The 18,823-nt window shown below is 33.1% G+C and overlaps 2 protein-coding genes across 5 annotated transcripts; both read right to left on the bottom strand.

The window, feature by feature from the left end:
• Nucleotides 1–424: 424 nt before the first annotated feature.
• LOC134686885 (uncharacterized) lies at nucleotides 425–8,933 on the bottom strand. The gene is made up of 7 exons (XM_063546718.1): nucleotides 8,791–8,933; nucleotides 7,544–7,677; nucleotides 6,791–6,811; nucleotides 5,972–6,226; nucleotides 2,844–3,089; nucleotides 2,135–2,170; nucleotides 425–1,525 (listed from the first exon to the last, which is right to left on the bottom strand). Exons 1-7 carry the CDS (start codon nucleotides 8,895–8,897, stop codon nucleotides 1,053–1,055), a joined length of 1,272 nt encoding a protein of 423 aa, XP_063402788.1. The 5' UTR covers nucleotides 8,898–8,933; the 3' UTR covers nucleotides 425–1,052.
• A 5,336-nt stretch (nucleotides 8,934–14,269) lies between these two features.
• LOC134686886 (uncharacterized) lies at nucleotides 14,270–18,144 on the bottom strand. 4 transcript variants are annotated; one of them, XM_063546722.1, is made up of 2 exons: nucleotides 17,235–18,027; nucleotides 14,270–14,725 (listed from the first exon to the last, which is right to left on the bottom strand). In XM_063546722.1, the coding sequence occupies exons 1-2, from the start codon at nucleotides 17,581–17,583 to the stop codon at nucleotides 14,613–14,615; spliced, it is 462 nt and encodes a 153-aa protein (XP_063402792.1). In that variant the 5' UTR covers nucleotides 17,584–18,027; the 3' UTR covers nucleotides 14,270–14,612. The 4 variants fall into 4 exon arrangements, with proteins under 4 accessions (XP_063402792.1, XP_063402790.1, XP_063402789.1 ...); XM_063546720.1 differs by lacking the exon at nucleotides 14,270–14,725 and adding an exon at nucleotides 18,041–18,144 and having other exon boundaries at nucleotides 15,056–17,588; XM_063546719.1 differs by lacking the exon at nucleotides 14,270–14,725 and having other exon boundaries at nucleotides 15,056–17,588; nucleotides 17,808–18,027.
• Nucleotides 18,145–18,823: the final 679 nt, after the last annotated feature.

Here is an 18,823-nt window from a genome sequence, read left to right on the forward strand (position 1 = left end):
AGTCTAAAACGTCTTCGAACGTTTGTTTTACCAGACAACCTGGCTTTGGACACCAGAGCAAAACTGGAAGAGTATGCATCAAAATAATAATATCTTACTCTGCAAGTGTTACAAAAACCGTGATGAAAATACAAGGAAATTGAAATCGACACAAACTCTGTTAAGGGAAATATTCCAAATCTCTAGCATTCGAAAAACCCAAAATATGGAAACAGATTATTAAGATATAATTACATCATTTTAAATGATAAGAAAGTTTGTTTTCAGTGAATTGGTATGCATTCATTCAACAAATCAAATATCGTAAATATAAGAGAGATCTAAAGTGTATCAATGAGTCATAAATCTTTACTATCTACTCTACCTTATACGGTGTTTAAATCATCCTGATCGGTGTATTTCTTTTATTTTTTTCCAAAAAAAATTCCAAAATTTAAGAAGTAAAATTGCTTCAGTTTGAAAGTTTATGTTATGACATTTAATCTGCTTTTTATTTGTTATGACGATAAATGATTTGAAAAAAGGAAAGAAAAAGACATGAGAACGAAACTTGAATATTTTTCAAGAGAAATCAACCCTTGCTTTCTCCCTTGTTCCCCCCTTCGTTCCCCAACACTGTAATCGTCATCAGTGTAAAAATTATAGAACCACTCAAAGCCAAACATTTGAAATCCTAAAAGCTGTTAATAAAAATATAAGCTAGTTCCAATTAAAAATCACACGTATCGTACTAAATAAAATACTTTTCCACAAACGCTTAGATGTAAATGTTAGGTCAGACACATGAACATACAATACGTGGGAATATTTACACAAAGCAAGATTTTCATAAACAATTTATATAACTTGATAAAGTAGGTTCGTAGAAAGTAGGTTGGTAGAAAAATCGCAACTATTAACAAATTGTCAAATACAAAAACTGTTAGAAAAACCTTTATAAAAATATCTTGTTTATCGTGAAGCTTCAAAAGGTACCGAAATAAAACGAGTAAATTAATATTCTAAAGATTTATATAATATGTTGATTGTGATTTGATGTTCTTAGTATATGTTTAAACAAGAGTCTCTGTACTCTGGGCGTTAGTTTGTTTGTTTGTTTGAATATGATGTGGATTGACATAATGCCTTGTGTCGTTTGGCTTGTTGTCGTTATTTATAGTCTTTTGCAACGCAAATGGATTCACTGAATCGCCACTGATTGCTGCAGCGTTTGAACAAACTTCATTGTTTGAGAGGACAAACGCGTTGTCTCCCCGTTGATCATTCATGGTGTTTTCTGAATGTAAACTGTCATAAGATGGTGGTTCGGTGGGTGGACTATAGTCTGGTAATTTATTTGAAACAACAACGTCATATGGTGGAGGATCATTGTTGTAAACAGTAAACAGGTGAACTTCGCTCGAGTTGCTTGCAGTCCTTGACTGGCGTTGCAGTTGATTTCGTCGTCGGCGTCGTTTGCAAAGTGGAATCAAAATTACTGTCATTACGATCAATATTATAACCAAAGCTCCGAGGATTGTTCCACCTACAAAATATTTCGATAATTCATTAAGGTGTAACACCACTAATTCGGGCCCGGCCAGAAAGCATATACCAGAAAGTAGTACATATTTATACAATATAGTTCCTACGTATGAGTGTAACTTTCAAAATATGTAGAATATGAGGTATTTTTGGCATCAAATGAAAGTTGAAGGACTTGTGATCATTGTAGAACACTTTTGGACTTACAATTTTAAATATTAAAAAAACTGCACCAAATTTTAAACAAGGGCACTTTTTGTCTGTTTGTCAGATCTGAAGCATCTGTTTTGGTACATCCGAAGTTCCGGGAACCAGTTCTTTCTAATATGCCATTAAAGGAATGCTGTTTTTTTTAGTACAAGACACCACAAAGTGTTGCTTTGAAATGCAATGATTGTCACTTTATTTGAACTTAAAATTAAAGAGGCGTGCCTGCTTGAAATGGAGGAATTTAACATAGAAAGCAATGGGACCACGAATTAGTGATGTATATAAATAGATCATATAAAACAAACACAGTTCTTGTATGTGATCGAAATAAAAAGTCAATTAAAACTCATACAAATTTTAGTGATAATTTTATTATATTTTAGTATTTCTTAATACTTACTGATGGTTATTGATGAATTTCCTAATGGTCCGCAATCTAAAACATTAAAGGTTAAAATTGTAGCCATATTCATAGTTTTTATAACAATATTGCAAAAAAATGATTCAGATATACAATATATTACTTGATTCATTTCATTTGACAGGCGGGGCTTCAGCGGTTATTACGGTTGAATATGGCCGATCGGAACAAGAAAAGAAATGCAAGTCATAACTAACATTACCAAAAAACACCAAAAAGTATCATCATAAACCTTATTGAAATCTGCAATATTTGTAAGACTCCGTGAGGTATTCAGAATTGTTCGATTTTAGGAACAAAGAAGAGAACAATTCAGAATTAGTGAGAGTATCGCTAGATATACATAAAACAATCTAAACTTAAAACGTGTAATATCGGAAAATATGATTATATCATGGAGACAAATCAAATGGGCGGTTTGTTATGCATTCTGCTACATGAATATCAATAATACGGTATTTGATGTGTAATAATACTATCATATTGATTAGTTGCAAACCTACAAAACGGAATATTGGATTGTAATACAAGGACCTGTAATTAAACTTCGAAAAGCTATAAAAATGTCCACGATTAAAATAAAACAGAGCAAAGTCGCTGGTTTGTGTTACACGGTTACTGTCTTATCAACATTTACCCCTCAACGTGTTTCAAACTAAATTATCAGTTTATGATCAATAATACATACTAGACACTACACCATGTAATACATTAACTGTAAACATACAGGTCCCGATATTTCTAGACCAGTCTGTCGCATTATAGACTAAGCAGTGCAATCCAGGGGATATTTTCGTATTATTGAACTGATTCGGGTCATTTTTGTACGAAACACCCACATTGTCCGTCACTGTTGGCTCAATCCATGTTACATTTTCTCCAAATGAAACAATTTGGTTGTCAGGACAGTTCTCATACACTGGTGGGTAGATATCTATATTAAAAATCAATGTAATTTAATGGTTTAAACATGTCTGGAGCACTGTGGTCTGGAGGAACATATAAATTATATGGTAGGGGCAATCAAACTAGTTTAACCCGCCACATTCTGTATATGCCTGTCCACAGTTATGAACCGGTTAATTGTATTTTGTTGTTGTGCAACATATTTTTTTTCGTTAATTTTTTGGTCCATGCCGTTAGTTTTCTCATTTGCATTGTTAGAATACATTTGTAATTTCAGGGCCTTTTATAGCTGACTATGTGGTATGGACTTGTTGAAGGCTGTATGGTGACCTAAGGCTGTTGATTTCTGTTTTAATTGGTCTCTTGTGAGAGTTGTCTCATTGAAAAGCATTCCCCATCTTCTTTTTTTCATATAAAACTATGTGAAATATGTATGCATATTGAAAGTAGATTAGATCTTCTATACTATTAAACGAGAAGACCTCATTTTTGGTGTCGCTTCTCTTCTTTCCACAATAAATTAATCATTACGCATCTGTGTCCAATGGGTATAGTGCATAATCGCATTTGTCATCCATTCATATGATTATTCAGATTGAGTTATTTTAGGTGAAAAACGAGAAAAAAGACGTCCGGATATGTTTCCGTCATTGGGCGAAATTTTAAGTCAGATTAGACTTCCGGTTGGCGTTTTTCTGTATACTTTGAACATACATTAATACTACGAAAACACTGTATTTTCTGTCTTATATCCGTCATTAGACGAAATTTAAGTCAGATTAGACCTCCGATTTGCGTTTTCTTTTTACTTTGAAACAAATACATATACTACGAATAAAGTGTATTTTCTGTCTGATATCATGTTCAAGTATACTATCCACGGCAGTCACAGGGTTTGTTTAATAGAGAGGGTCTGAATAATATATCATTGACCGCTGTGGATCAATTATTCAACTGAGAATTGAAATAAAAGGAAAATACACTTTCGGGACGTCTGGAACGGGTGTTTTTAAGGTCGAAATTTCAGGATTGACCATTTTGGGATCCGGGATTTCTTTTTTCGAATTTCGGGATGTCCCCTTTTTTAAATGTTCATAATATACAGATAAGCGCTAAAATTATTCATGCGTCATTAAAATTAATAGAGTACAAACAAATACAAAGGTTTTTTTTTGTGGATAAAGGAGGAGTCGGGCTAGAAAAACAATTATCCTGTCCCAAATTACCTATGACTTTTGATACCTTTTCTGAAATTCTCATGTCACTAAATATTTTACCAAAAAAAAAAGATGTTGTATGAATGCCAATGAGACAGCTCTCCTCAAGAGACCAAAATGACACCAAAATTAACATTTAAAGTTAACCTTACGGCCTTCAACAATAAGCAAAAGCCAATACTGCATAGTCTTATATAAAAGTCCCCGAAATGACAATGTCAAACAATTCAAATGAGAAGACTAACAGCCTTATTTATGTACAAAAAATGAACGAAAAACAAATATCACTGAACCACTGAATTACAGGCTCCTGACTGCAATGTTCATAATACATGTACACTAAATGTATGTTCATAATAAAATTAATAGAAAACAAAAAATGGGAATTTTGGAAATAAAGGAGGAGGGTTAAAAAAATACGATCTGAATGCCCGCGATTTCGCGGGTGTGTTCTAGTAGAAATTGAGATTTAATGATGATGTATTTGGATACAATCATTCTAAATAAATTTAAATTCATAGTATTGGCATGATCTATGATTGAAGACCTGTTTAATTTACAGTTGCACAACCCGATATTGGTTTTATCTCAAAATAATTTAAAAGCGATATCTCATTATATAGTACAATCTCGTTATTTAATTGGGAAATGCTGTACCCATTTACAGTGTTTGATATGGTTTGTTTAGATAATAGTTGTTTGACTTTAATATTTTGTTTTAACATGCTTTCTAATGACCCCGGAGTCAGATACAGTCTTTGATCGGGTATGTTTTGTTTAATTTTTTATCATCTATGCGTTATATTGTTTACTGTTTACTGTTAATGTTCTGAATAATCTTGATTTCTAATGACCCTGGTGACGACTGCCTATTTAGACATGTCTATTTTTTGTGTCTATTGTATCTTTTATCATTCTAAATTTAAAAAAAAAAAACATTTCTTGTAGCTTTTTCACTTGTTCAAACCTTCAATTTTTCAGCTCTTGGAAACTCTATTCTAAACCATGACGAAGACATAATCTTTCAGTCAGTTAAATTAAGGTCCGAAGCTTGCATGTCAGTTAACTGCTAGCAGTCTGTTGTTATTTATGTATTATTGTCATGTTGTTTATTTTCTTTGGTTACATCTTCTGACATCAGACTCGGACTCCTCTTGAACTGAATTTTAATGTGTGTATTGTTATGCGTGTACTTGAGTTGTCTACATTGGCTAGAGGTAAAGGGGGATTGAGATCTCATAAACATGTTTAACCCCGCCGCATTTTTGCGCCTGTCCCAAGTCAGGAGCCTCTTGCCTTTGTTAGTCTTGTAATATTTTTAATTTTAGTTTCTTGTGTATAATTTGGAGTTTAGTATATATGGCGTTCATTATCACTAAACCACTATATATATTTGTTTAGGGGCCAGCTGAAGGACTGAGGACGCATCCGGGTGTGGGAATTTCTCGCTGCATTGAAGACCCATTGGTGACCTTCTGCCGTTATTTGTTCTATGGTCGGGTTGTAATCGCTTTGGCGTATTCCCCATTTCCATTCTCAATTTTATAAAGTGTTTAATTCTTGCATACATTAATATATCGTTTTTATTGCTTCCATGATTGAAACGGATAAATCTTAAACAAAAACTTGCAATAAACAGATGATAACACAGGTGTAATTCTAAACTTTAAAGCTAAAAGCACGTGATCCAAACCTTTTATGACAACTGAGAAGTGACAAATTGATCTATTTCCATAAGCGTCCTTTTCACTGGTAGCGGTAACATTTTCATAGGGTGTAGAACATTTGCAATGCTCAAATTCGTCCTTCGATATGCCTACATAAAGGGAACTCCCTTTCCAGTCTTGGGCATGGAAGTGTTTTCTTGATAAAAATCCGACGTTACGTGTCGTACCAATATAAACTGGTATATGTTCACCAAGTCTTGGACAGCCTATCACTGTAGGTTCTAAAGAAAGAGAAGACAGTTTTAAAAACTATGGGAAGTATAGTTTTGCTATTATTTTAACATAAAGTCTTTTAAGTTCAAATATTGAAAGATTCAGAATTTCAAAACTATATATCTTTCAAGATGAGAATCGGAAAGTTATGGCATTATGACGGTGTTCTTCAATTCAAAGTCACGGTGTGATTGTCAGTTTGAACATATTTCTGCTAAAACCGAAGTACCGTCTCAAGCTTCCAGTGAGGTAAGAGGCGTTTTTGTTACTTCGATGACGTACAGCAATAAAAGCGCTGTTTATTAGTTTATATGTGTTGTGCTGTACATACACTTATTTTGTGACATTGGTGGATAACCCTATATATTTTTTCTTTTATTAAAACACAAAGATTTTCAAACACCACGTTTACTTTTATGTGTTATGTATATCTAAACAATCCACACCTTAGATATACATGTATATACATGTATTGATCTCCCCTACTTGAGAGTAGCAATCGAAGCTGAACAGCGAAATATAGCGATTCTGGTTAGTATTGATATACTTGCTATAGAAATATAACGACTCACTTTTGTAATCTGGTGGCAAACCTAAAATAGTAATGACAATTAAACTAAGACAATTGAAAGAGTAATGACATTTTAACTAAGACAAGCTTTATTTTATAGTTCGTTCTTATGTTGAACTGTTATACCACTGTCCCAGGTTAGGGGAGGGTTTGGATCCCTCTAATATGTTTAACATCGCCACATTATTTATGTATGTGCCTGTCCCAAGTCAGGAGCCTGTAAGTCAGTGGTTGTCGTTTGTATATGTGTTGCATATTTGTTTTTTGTTATATGAATAAGTCCGTTAGATTTCTCGTTTGAATTGTTTTACATTGTAATTTCAGGATTTTATAGCTGACTATGCGGTATGGGCTTTGTTCATTGTTGAAGGCCGTACGGTGACCTGTCGTTGTTAATTTCTGTGTCATTTTGGTCTTTTGTGGAGAATTGTCTCATTGGCAATCATACCACATTTTCTTTTTTTATATTTAAAAAGGCTTTAACTTTAAGTTTCAGACATTATGATCGTATATTCAACTATCTTTGTTCTCATAGTATGTGTTTATTTTACCCCGACACTCGAGTTAAGAAGAATCCCATTCTAACAAAATGAAACTAAGATACCCCCTTTTTTGCCACTAATGACATTGGCTTTTCAAATAGAACCACACAACAAATATAGATATTAGTGTATACCAGGTTTACATATATTTTACTTAAGTCAAATATTAATTCCATATTTCCTAATATGTACAAAATAAATCATGATCTTACTTGAGACACAATGACCGTCAACATCTAGAGTCCACCCATCACAACACCTTGTTTCGCAAGTATAGCCTGTACTACTGACGCCATTTAAATATGAGCACATGTTTTTATCTTTACTGTTATTCTCACAATAGGCTCTGAAATTTTAAAGATCATGCATATATTCAAATAGGACTGATTGATTTTTTTGTTTGATTTACATCCAGTGGCAAACATTTCAAGTAAATTCTTCGTTTCTCGTTTTTTATATACGATGCAGATTAGACTTTTGTTTTTCCTGTTTGAGTGGTTTAACGCTTGTCATTTTTTGTGCCATTTATAGGTTGCTGTTCGGTGTGAGCCATTGCTCCGTGTTGAGTTGCGTTTTGAGTTCTGGTGTTTAAAAGCCACTTTTAAGCACCGCATTTAGGCAATTTCGTGGCGGCCAGTTTTTATTGGTGGAGGAAACCGGAGTGCCCGGAGAAAACCACCAACCTTTTTAGGTGCTCCGTGCTGAAGACCGTACTTTGACCTATAATGGTTTACTTTTACAAATTTTTACTTGGTCATCTTTGCCTAAATAAGCCTTTTTTTCACAAATTAGTCAATTCACTGATTACAAAGACACAATCTAATATTTGTAGTTAACAATACCAAGGATTTGTATAGTGTATATATATAGTTACTATACAAATCCTTGAGTTAATGAAAACTTAGCGTTTATATTAAAAACGATTGACATTCAATTTGTGTGTACAACCACAATCAAACCACTAAGGGAGGAACCATTTAACTTCAAAGGGGTTATGGTATTATGTCCGAGTCAGAAAAATGTGTTCACGCATAGCGCGATCAATTTTATTTAGATTTCAACGCTGTTTGTCAAATTTTTTTTTCAATATATAATAACAGTACAAGGTATGAGGGAAATCTGGCTTCAGAATAATTTTGTTTATCATCTGCTTGAGCAGAATATATTTTTTTCATCAAATAAGGGATCAGAATATTTATTTTTGAAAAAAAAATAACCCCCTCCCATTTGAAGTTAAATGGTCATTCATATCTTCTTCTTCTATTAATCTGCAGTCGAAATTTCCATAACGCAGATTTACTACCGTAATGATCACTGATATGGTGACTCATTTAGGCACTACAAGTAAACGACATTGCGGAAATTATATGGACGACTACTGAATTGTACAATAACACTTCAAATAAATAACTGTTCATTTAGCAGTTGTTTATAGCTTACTAATTATGTGTCTTCTTACCTTGCAAATGATGGTTGGCATAAAAGAAAATATACAAGAAAAGTGCCTGTCAGTCTCAAATAAGGACTAAAACCATGGATAACTTCCGCCATGTTTACGACAGTCATACTTCAGTAAGAAAGTAATAAAAGAAGTTATAAAACTACAATGTTTACAATGTGTTTGCTATAAATATAATTATGTAAAAATCACAGGTAAAACATCGATGCGCATATACCTGTGACCATGGAAAATGTATTATAAAACATAAATATTTATTACGACACTACGGAAGCGTATTAGCGCCACACATTTTTTTTTTCTTCTTTTGTTTACGTTACAACGCAAACCTTTGCGTTATAACGCAAACATTAGATTTATCTTATTTCTTATTTAAGGTTTATGTACCCTTCTGTAGCCATTTTTGTACGAACTTTTCAAACTTCAATTGTATCAAAACTACAGATATAATGAATAATAGAGATAGGCCATTTAGTACATATTCCAAGGGGAAACTTGATGCAAAGCATTATTTTTTACTGCTCCATTGCATTTAATGGAAAAAGAGGACTTTGTTGCAAATAAATCAAGATTTTTATAGAAAATCCACAGCCTTTATCCTTGTAGTCTCATATTTGGCAATTTGATGACTGATAGATATAGGACTATTGCATGCAGTGCTAGCATTGATTTCCTTAAAACAAGTTTATAAATGTAGTTATTGGTTAAAACAAATATAAATATGGCCAAAATCAAGTACACCTTTTAGGATGCGTTCGACTTTGGTGACTCAGCACGAGGTGTTTTAGAATTTACAGGTTGCTTAGGACCTCTTTGTAAAAAATAAACACTAGCACATCATAGAAAATCAATTGAGTAATTTATGTTTCAAATTTTACAACAAAAATTTCTGTATTAAAGGCTGTGGATTTTCTATAAAAATCTTGATTTATTTGCCACAAAGTCCTCCTTTTCTATCAAATGCAATGAAACAGTAAAAAATAATTCTTTGCATCAAGTTTCCCCTTGGAATATGTACTAAATGGCCTATCTCTATTATTCATTATATCTGTAGTTTTGATACAATTGAGGTTTGGAAAATTCGTACAAAAATGGCTACAGAAGGGTACATAAACCTTAAGACTCAAAGGAAACAGTAGTTATTAATGGAGGAGGCTGTATATATTAAAATGTATCACCTTTATAGTCATTTCAAAGTAAAATGCGTGAATAATTAGATCGTATCAATGACTAATAATGAACAAAATAATATAAGAAGATGTGGTATGAGTGCCAATAAGAAAACTCTCCATCTAAGTCACTATTCGTAAAAGTAAACCATCATAGGCCGAATTACGGTCTTCAACACGGAGCATTGGCTCACACTGAACAACAAACTATAAAGGTCCATGTTATATATATTACAAAGAAAATTGAGTAAATTGAGGTTATACCTAAGAAAAAAATCAACCCTGCTAATATAGCTATAACCGAAAATAAATATACTGTCAAAGTAAGCTCTCGTTATCGAACTGTGTAAAGTAGGTTAGATTCAAAATAGCTACCCTTTGGCAATAAATGTATAGAATGAAGATGTTTTATTAATAAAATTATGTTCTCTCTATTCAAATTGCTACCCAAGCATCTTAAAAATACTTCATTATATTGAAATGAAAATTCAATGACTTTCTGTCAAAAAATCTTGATCATATTCTGAGATTTAAAAAAAAATGTTTCCTTATTAATAATTCATTTTCAAGCAGAAAGATCATTTAAATATGTCTATTTGACTTGGAGGTTTCACAATTGTATGACATTATTTTTTATCTTTAAATTTAAATATGACTATATACTAAACTATATCTATTTTCTTGTTAAATAATATACTTTTCTGATGCAAAAATCAGTCTTAATTTATGTATAATTGCACTTCAAGTATTCCATTATTCCTATGCATATTTATTATAATGATTTAGCCTTGTATGTATGTTTCTTTTTTTATCTACTAGTTAACCACATCCGAAATGAATGACAGACGGACATATATACAAAACTTAATGAATAATTGAAATCAAGATATTTGCGTCATAACGCAAAAGGTTTGGGTTATATAACGCAAATGTTTGCGTTAATATATCGCAAAGGTTTGCGTTATAACGCAAAGGTAAAGGTTTGCGTTATAATGCAAAGGTAAAGGTTTGCGTTATAACGCAAAGGTAAAGGTTTGCGTTATAACGCAAAGGTAAAGGTTTGCGTTATAATGCAAAGGTTTGCGTTGTAACGCAAACGTAGGAAGAAAGAAGAAAAAAATGTGTGGCGCTAATAAATTCCGTACGACACATCATTCAGGAAACAGTGCGGGTTTTTTTTTTTTTTTTTTTTTTTGGTAAAACAATTCTCAACTCTTATCACCTCAATCTGATGGAATGATGAAATATTATGCTTTGCAGGCTACGATTGTTTATTAGATTTTCAAGTCTCATATAAAACAAAAGGAACATACAACTTAGGGAGCAACAATTTAACTTCAAAATGGGGGGGGGGGATGGGCGGTGCCCGTGGTTATGCTTTTTTTATGTTAGTCCGTGGTTATGCTTTTTTTATGGTAGAAATCTGGATTCAGAATAGTTTTTATTGGTCATCTGCTTGACCAGAATGTTTTTACATCAAATTGGGGATCAGATTTTTTTTAGACCCCCCCCCCCCTTTTGAAGTTAAATGTTCGTTCCCTTAAAAAAATAACCACTCAAGGAATAACAAAAAATCCGAAGAGACTCAAACCGATAGCGTCGACAGGTTAAGATAGCCTGGCATCCTGATCCGATCTAATATTTCGATCGTCTACTGTCGAGCCAGGATCCAAGGCTACATGTTAAGATTGAGGTGGACCCTTTGGATAAAACGGCTGCATTTTCACCTCAAAACAACCTTTGGGTATAGACAAATCTGTTAATCTGTAAAAGTTGTAAGGCATAGCATGTCGTAGATAAATAAAAGTCAAAATGAATTGAATGTTTAAGAAAATTTGAAATTTAACTGAATTTTGTAGTGCCCTTTTTTTCGTCTCTATAGAAGATAACGAAGATGAGAAAATGAGAAAACAAATGAGTTTCACTAGTTAAGTCAAAGCAGGTACACAGTTGAAATTTACGAATTATTTTCAGGTATCTTAATTTGAATCATTTTGTTATTTTTTATGTGGATTACATTTGAAGCAGAGTGAGCAACAATCTATATATAAAAAAGAAGATGGGAACTGATTGCCAACTCTTAACCAGAGACCAAATGGAGCAGAAGCATCCATACGGACTTCAATAATGAGCAAAACAATCTTATTTGTCATTAATTTTAATTTCTACTCCATATGAATGACTCATGAAGTAAGAAGATATTTATGTTACCAGGGTTATGTCGTTTACTAGCACTGAGACGATACCTTTACTGTTATTCCACTAGAGTATCATCCGCTCAGTAAGCATGCACAAAACCAGAGGTCTGAACTTATTGCACCAATTTTAAACTTTTTATTTCGGTCGGTCGTTTTTTAATGAGAAAAGTTACATTTTTTGGAAAGCTTTACAAAATCATTCATGGGACCCACTCCAAATTTCAAGGAAAGTTTGATGACAACTTTTGCGTCGGTTAAAACATTAGTTTATTATAATTTTTAGCTGGGGTGGGGGCACAGGAATAAGTTGCAAATGGTACTTTAACCTTGTTGATTTGAAAATGTCTGTTATTTTTATGCCCCACCTACGACAGTAGAGTGGCATTATGTTTTCTAGTCTGTGCGACCGTACGTCTGTTCGTCCGACTGTCCCGCTACAGGTTAAAGTTTTTGGTCAAGGTAGTTTTTTATGAAGTTGAAGTCACATCAACTTGAAACTTAGAACACATGTTCCCTTTGATATGATCTTTCTAGTCTTAATGCCAAATTAAAGTTTTGACCCCAATTTCGCGGTTCAATGAACATGGAAAATGATAGTGCGAATGGGGCATCTGTGTTCTATGGACACGTTCTTGTTCTTTATAAATTTACGAATTTTAAACTATCTTATTCGTCCCAAAACTCAAACCGATTAGAAATCAATAATAATTATAGGTTTCATAATAAATGAGAATAAGATTATATCGCTTGATATCAACTCCAGTTGTTTAATTTCAGTATAATAATAAACGAGCCTTTGACGAGTTTATTATTACTATTTGAATTAAATGAATTTGACATTAGACATTTGAAGATTTTTTGAACGCTTCAGAATGTAAAAAAAATTGACAAAAAGAAGAAATGTGTCAGTATTTTGTATATTATTGAAGAAATCACATAGATGGATGTTGTCATGGACGAAATGAACATCTTTTTAACCTTTGAAAGTGATCAATGACCTAACGAATAGCCAATGGAAATGCCGTAATATCGTCTTATGATATTTGATAAGCCATTCAAATCAAAGCAGATTTTCGTATCACACTCCGTACAGTGTGATACGAGAAATGTCTATCCATGTAAGAAATAGATCATAGGTCACAACCATGAGAGAATAATTACAAGTATAACGGTAATCATCCTTATCACACACATCTTGAAATGCTGTCCGTCGGTGAAAAGCTCATTAGACCCAAGGAATTGTATATTTAAATATACAATTCCTTGTTAGACCTTATGAAATTATGTTTGTACTGTTTGTCAATATGCCGAATCTAAATAAAGTTTTACTTACTTACTTTTTATGTAGTGAAATTATTGAGAGATTAATAGTGTCCGTATTAAGACTATTTAATGTTAAGGATATATGTATCCGTATTTTACTTAAATATGCTATAATAATCAAACAGATTATAAATGTTTTCCTGGTGTCTAAATGAGAAATCAAATTTATATTTAGAAAAGTTCATTGTGACCAGATGCTTTACACAAAATGTAAGTACATTCGAACGCTCAAGTTTTTTTAGGTATACTTCTTTTTCCAAAAACAAATTGATAAAACCAGTACGATCTACCTTCGGAAGAAAGGTTCAGTTTTGAAAACAATTAAGATATCCTATATACATAATTCCCTTTTGTTCATTATACAAATTGGAAGACGTGGTATGATTGCCAATGAAGCACTGAATTATTAACAAGATATCAAATGACCTTAATGTACTATCTATATACATAGCGTTTATACAATATGCATTTAGGTCACCGCACAGCCTTCAACAATGAGCAAAATCCGTACCATATATATAGAACACTATTAAATGATCCTACATGATAAAACGAGAAACAGTTCAGAAAACCAACAAAATGTACAGACACCTGTTTATTTTTGAAGACTTCTACGAGTATATGGATTTGTTATTTTAGTCGTTGGGTTGCTGTTTCAGTGCTATATATCCAGGATTTTCGTTGTACATTATTGACATTACTTTGACAGCATGACACCATCACCACTGCTTATTGTCCTGATAATTCTTGTCTTTAGGTTGCTGTTTCAGTGATATATACCCCGTTATCCCAGATGCTTAGTAAGACCAAACAACAAATTGGCAGTATTTGGCCACAGCCTTTAATATTATTATTCTCATAATTTATACATGTTGTATATAACTGAAAAAAGAGGTTACCCGCATATTGCTGATTATGGCAACCGTACTGTCATATATATATATATATAAATTACTACCACAGATAATGATAACTGAAGATAGGATTAAAACAATTTGGAAATCACCGTGGGAACACAGGTGATGGATCGAAACCCTTACATTGTTCATCTAGATCTGTAGTAAATGATCCTATTCATAAAACAAAATGTTTTTTGATGCAGCGAATTATGCAAATCACAGGCCTAATAAATTCAAAGTCTTTGTTGGAAGGTTCGATAACTTCGATCAGACTTCCTCACAGGTCCTGTCTGTCCAATGGCCAAATACATATAGGTGTTCAAACAATTGACAACTGAAACATCACCTGAAATTATAAATTACAACACAGGCAGTATCTTATTCTAATACATTCTTTTTACAAAAAATATACATTTTGGGAGGAGGGAGGGATTTTGAATAAAATTTTCCTCTGATAACAACAAGTTATTTTAAAAGCAGCCTCTCCTGTTGGACCCGAATTAAAAAAGGATCGTGACGTCAAATTGTATGGTTCACTAACCACCAATGAAATTTGAGTTTTCTTAAACTCACTAATAACCAACCAATGTAATAGTACAGCGCACCGTGATAACTGAATTTAAGTACAGGACTTAAATTCTATTATCCCAGATGCTTAGTAAGACCAAACAACAAATTGGCAGTATTTGGCCACAGCCTTTAATATTATTATTCTCATAATTTATACATGTTGTATATAACTGAAAAAAGAGGTTACCCGCATATTGCTGATTATGGCAACCGTACTGTCATATATATATATATATAAATTACTACCACAGATAATGGTAACTGAAGATAGGATTAAAACAATTTGGAAATCACCGTGGGAACACAGGTGATGGATCGAAACCCTTACATTGTTCATCTAGATCTGTAGTAAATGATCCTATTCATAAAACAAAATGTTTTTTGATGCAGCGAATTATGCCAGATTGACAGTGAAACAGAATAATGATTCATTGTCAACCGCCATATAATGGAGGTTCGCTGCCAAGCTGTGAGCCAAATACATCCACAAAAAAATCAAAGAAAACTTTCAAGTTACATGTAACTTAATGTACTAGTAAAGTTGCTCAATAAATCGTAAAAAACTGTATATATCTACAGTAAAAATTTACACACAAGATCAATTATACAAAGTTTATCTTAGGTAACAATATTGTATTTATACACTGAGACAAAAACACAAAACAAAACAACATATTTCATACTTATATATCAGTAGAGGGGAAAACAATGACCATTGGTTTTAGCATGAAAAACTAAGACCACCTTGAAAAAAAAAAAAAAAATTGTCATTTCCTATGACAGACAAATGCACCCCATCAGATTTATACATGTTTCAGTCCTAGAAATGTCTGGATAGCATATTAAACAATATAACCACCAGATTCCAATATATAGTTAGCTACTGTCTTATTAACCCTGTAATAGGCTGTATCTACACTTTAGAATATCTCCGTTTAAACGAGGCAACATTTGGGACCACACAATTTTAGTGTCAGGCAAGTCCTTTGAAATAAAGGTCATAGCTTGTATCAACTTTTCTCTTAAAGTTTTCAGTTTTAATATTCCCTAAATCATAGCACCTACATGTACGACTAGAAATTTAGGATTGGAGGATCTTAAAACAACCTTTAAACAACTTAACTGCATAACTGGAGGAACAAATAAACAATAGAATTTAACTACATGTATTAATAGAAGTAATTCTTGGTAATAGGCAATCTTGAATCCCCAATTTTGGCCTTGACCGGTAAACTCCCTCCATCATTTTTTATAATAAATTTGATTAAAATCGCCCAAGACATTCAATCTACTGAAAAAACTTATCCCTGCTGAATAACACTTAATAGAGGAATGCGAGTAACGCTTGAAACAAATAAGCTATAAAATTGCACAATTCATACAAAGGTATTGGCCATACATTTTATAAACCAAACAATTTTCTGAACTCATTAAAGGCCAATACACCTCTTTGATATGTTGTTTAGGTACTTTGGGCAACTGAACTACAAATGTATCTATAAGGGACCCAATTATAGTTTGAAATTTATGTTTAAATCTTCTGGTATCCCTGCTGGGGTCGTTCTGGCTGTTGATTTGCTCTTATTTGCGAAGGCAAATTATTTTGTGTGAATTGACAGTTTATAACCGAGTGAACACCATGACATTGTATACATGCATGACTATATTGACAAAATGAATTGAAACATTCGCCGTTATAATTAAAGGCATAGCACTTGGACGTTTTATTCACATTTCTATTAGCAGAAAATGTATTGTAACCAGAAGAAACTACTTCCAAATTTTGTGTGCCAATACTATCAGCCATATATAATAACCAAAGCTCTGGATCTACTATAGCCCATGAACTTGCCGGATCCAGTGTTTTGCGCAACCTAAATTGCTCATCATATAACTTCCAACCTAAATTATTTGGATTTCTTTTTGCACCCAAACGTACAACTGACATGTATTTAAGTAAATCTTGTAATCTACCTGAATGCACAGTACAATATACACTAACAAAAATGATAAATGCTGATGTCCATTGGTCAATAGACCCAATTTTGTTTTGCATATTTTCTGTTTCCACAATAAATTCACCCCCTCTAAAAACAAGCTTTTGTGTAGCCTGCTGAGTATTGTTAATCAACAAAATGCCTAAATCAATAAATTCACTTTTCTGAATTTTTCTCTAATACTTTGAGAAACATTAAAAGCAATATTAGCATGCATGCTGGGTATCTGAATAGGGTGATCAAAAGTACTAAATGGCATTGTAAAACTTGAGGCACCATTAGTATTACCTAAGGAATGTTCTGGAGGATCTTGACTGGTTACAGTGTTGCACACTCTTTGGTCTGGTAGTGGTACTCTTGAGTATAAAAGGGTATTAGTTGTGCTCGTCAAATCGACTGGCCCTGTACTTGCACTGGTATATATGACTGCCCCTGTCTGTGAAAACAACAATGGGTATGTACCAGTAGAACTAGTAATGGGTATGAATGGTGTACCAGTATCAACTGTAGGCAACTGTGGTAGAGTTACTGACATAGTGTCAGGTACTCTCTGGTTAGCCTTTTTCCTTGCTGATGCAGCAGCCACTATTGGCAAATTTTTCCTTTTCCTGGCTGACCGCCTGAGCTGTGCTGACATGACTCCTAAAAGAATAACTAGAATTTAAAAACAAAAAACACTCTGAATATTCGGTTAATCCAGATTGATTATTGCTTGATTAAATGTCCAGTAGAAAATATCACACATGTGTAATTAATATATATATACAAAGCAAAATACTGATGTACAGTACATGTATCACAAAATAGCTAAATTAAATTAAATAGGCTGTGACCGGTTTATTATTTAAAAGAAGACAGTACTATTAATAAGGTTGTGTGAATTTCATGTAACTCTGTACTCCATTATCCATCAGGAACACCAATATTCGACAACTATTTGACTTGATGTTATTGTTTACATTTTAAAAGTACCAATTGACCTCATGTACACCGGTGAAACTCGTTCATAGAAGGCGTAACAACGGAGACTAGTGTATTTATTATTAAGTGGATTCTTGTTCCTCGAACAGAAGTTTTGCAAATAATATGCATACATGTAATGCACGCGTTCCCACATCTGACACCATGTACAAAAATGTATAAAGTTGGCTTCAGCTTTTAAGTGATAGAACTCAGTACGAACTACATATATAATAACAATACAAAGCATTATGGGTACATTCCATTTAAATAACTAAATTAAGTATGCGGCCGGACCAGGACGCGTCTTATAAATTCAAGTATTGAAACACATTAATGTGGGCGTGTAGCCGCGATGATATTCTCCTTTCACCTGATAATGGACCCAATCAACGAAATGAATATTTTGCCATGGCTCAAGTTCGCAAACCAACACACGAAAGGTTATTTCAACTCGCCAGATAACTTGAATATTTTGCTAATTCTGGTGGTCCTAACATGTTACCAAGAAGCATTATTTACCATTTATTATATTTGAAAATTAGCAACGGCAACGAAAAAACATTGAAAGAAAATTCAATAAACCATGTGCTCGCCATGTGCTTCACTAGGTCAGCTACATGTATCCTTGTTTCAAAGTAAACATTTACTTTTTCCCTGTTGAAAGAGACTCAAATCTAAACCAAACTGTTGGCACTTAAAGAAAGTTAAATAGAATTAACTTTGAAAGAGAAAAAAATAAAATTTGTTTTTTGATTTCAGCCATGTGGTCGCCATACACATGTACATGCATCTTTGTTTTTGGATAATTAACGTCAATATTGTCTTTCATTGTACGAATCCTCGTTAATGTGCGTACAGCTATAACAATTCCTTTCAAAAATTATTATATAACATAAAATACTCCCTGACAATTT

Source organism: Mytilus trossulus, chromosome 10 (assembly GCF_036588685.1).
Source record: "Mytilus trossulus isolate FHL-02 chromosome 10, PNRI_Mtr1.1.1.hap1, whole genome shotgun sequence".
Taxonomy (NCBI): Eukaryota; Metazoa; Mollusca; class Bivalvia; order Mytilida; family Mytilidae; genus Mytilus; species Mytilus trossulus.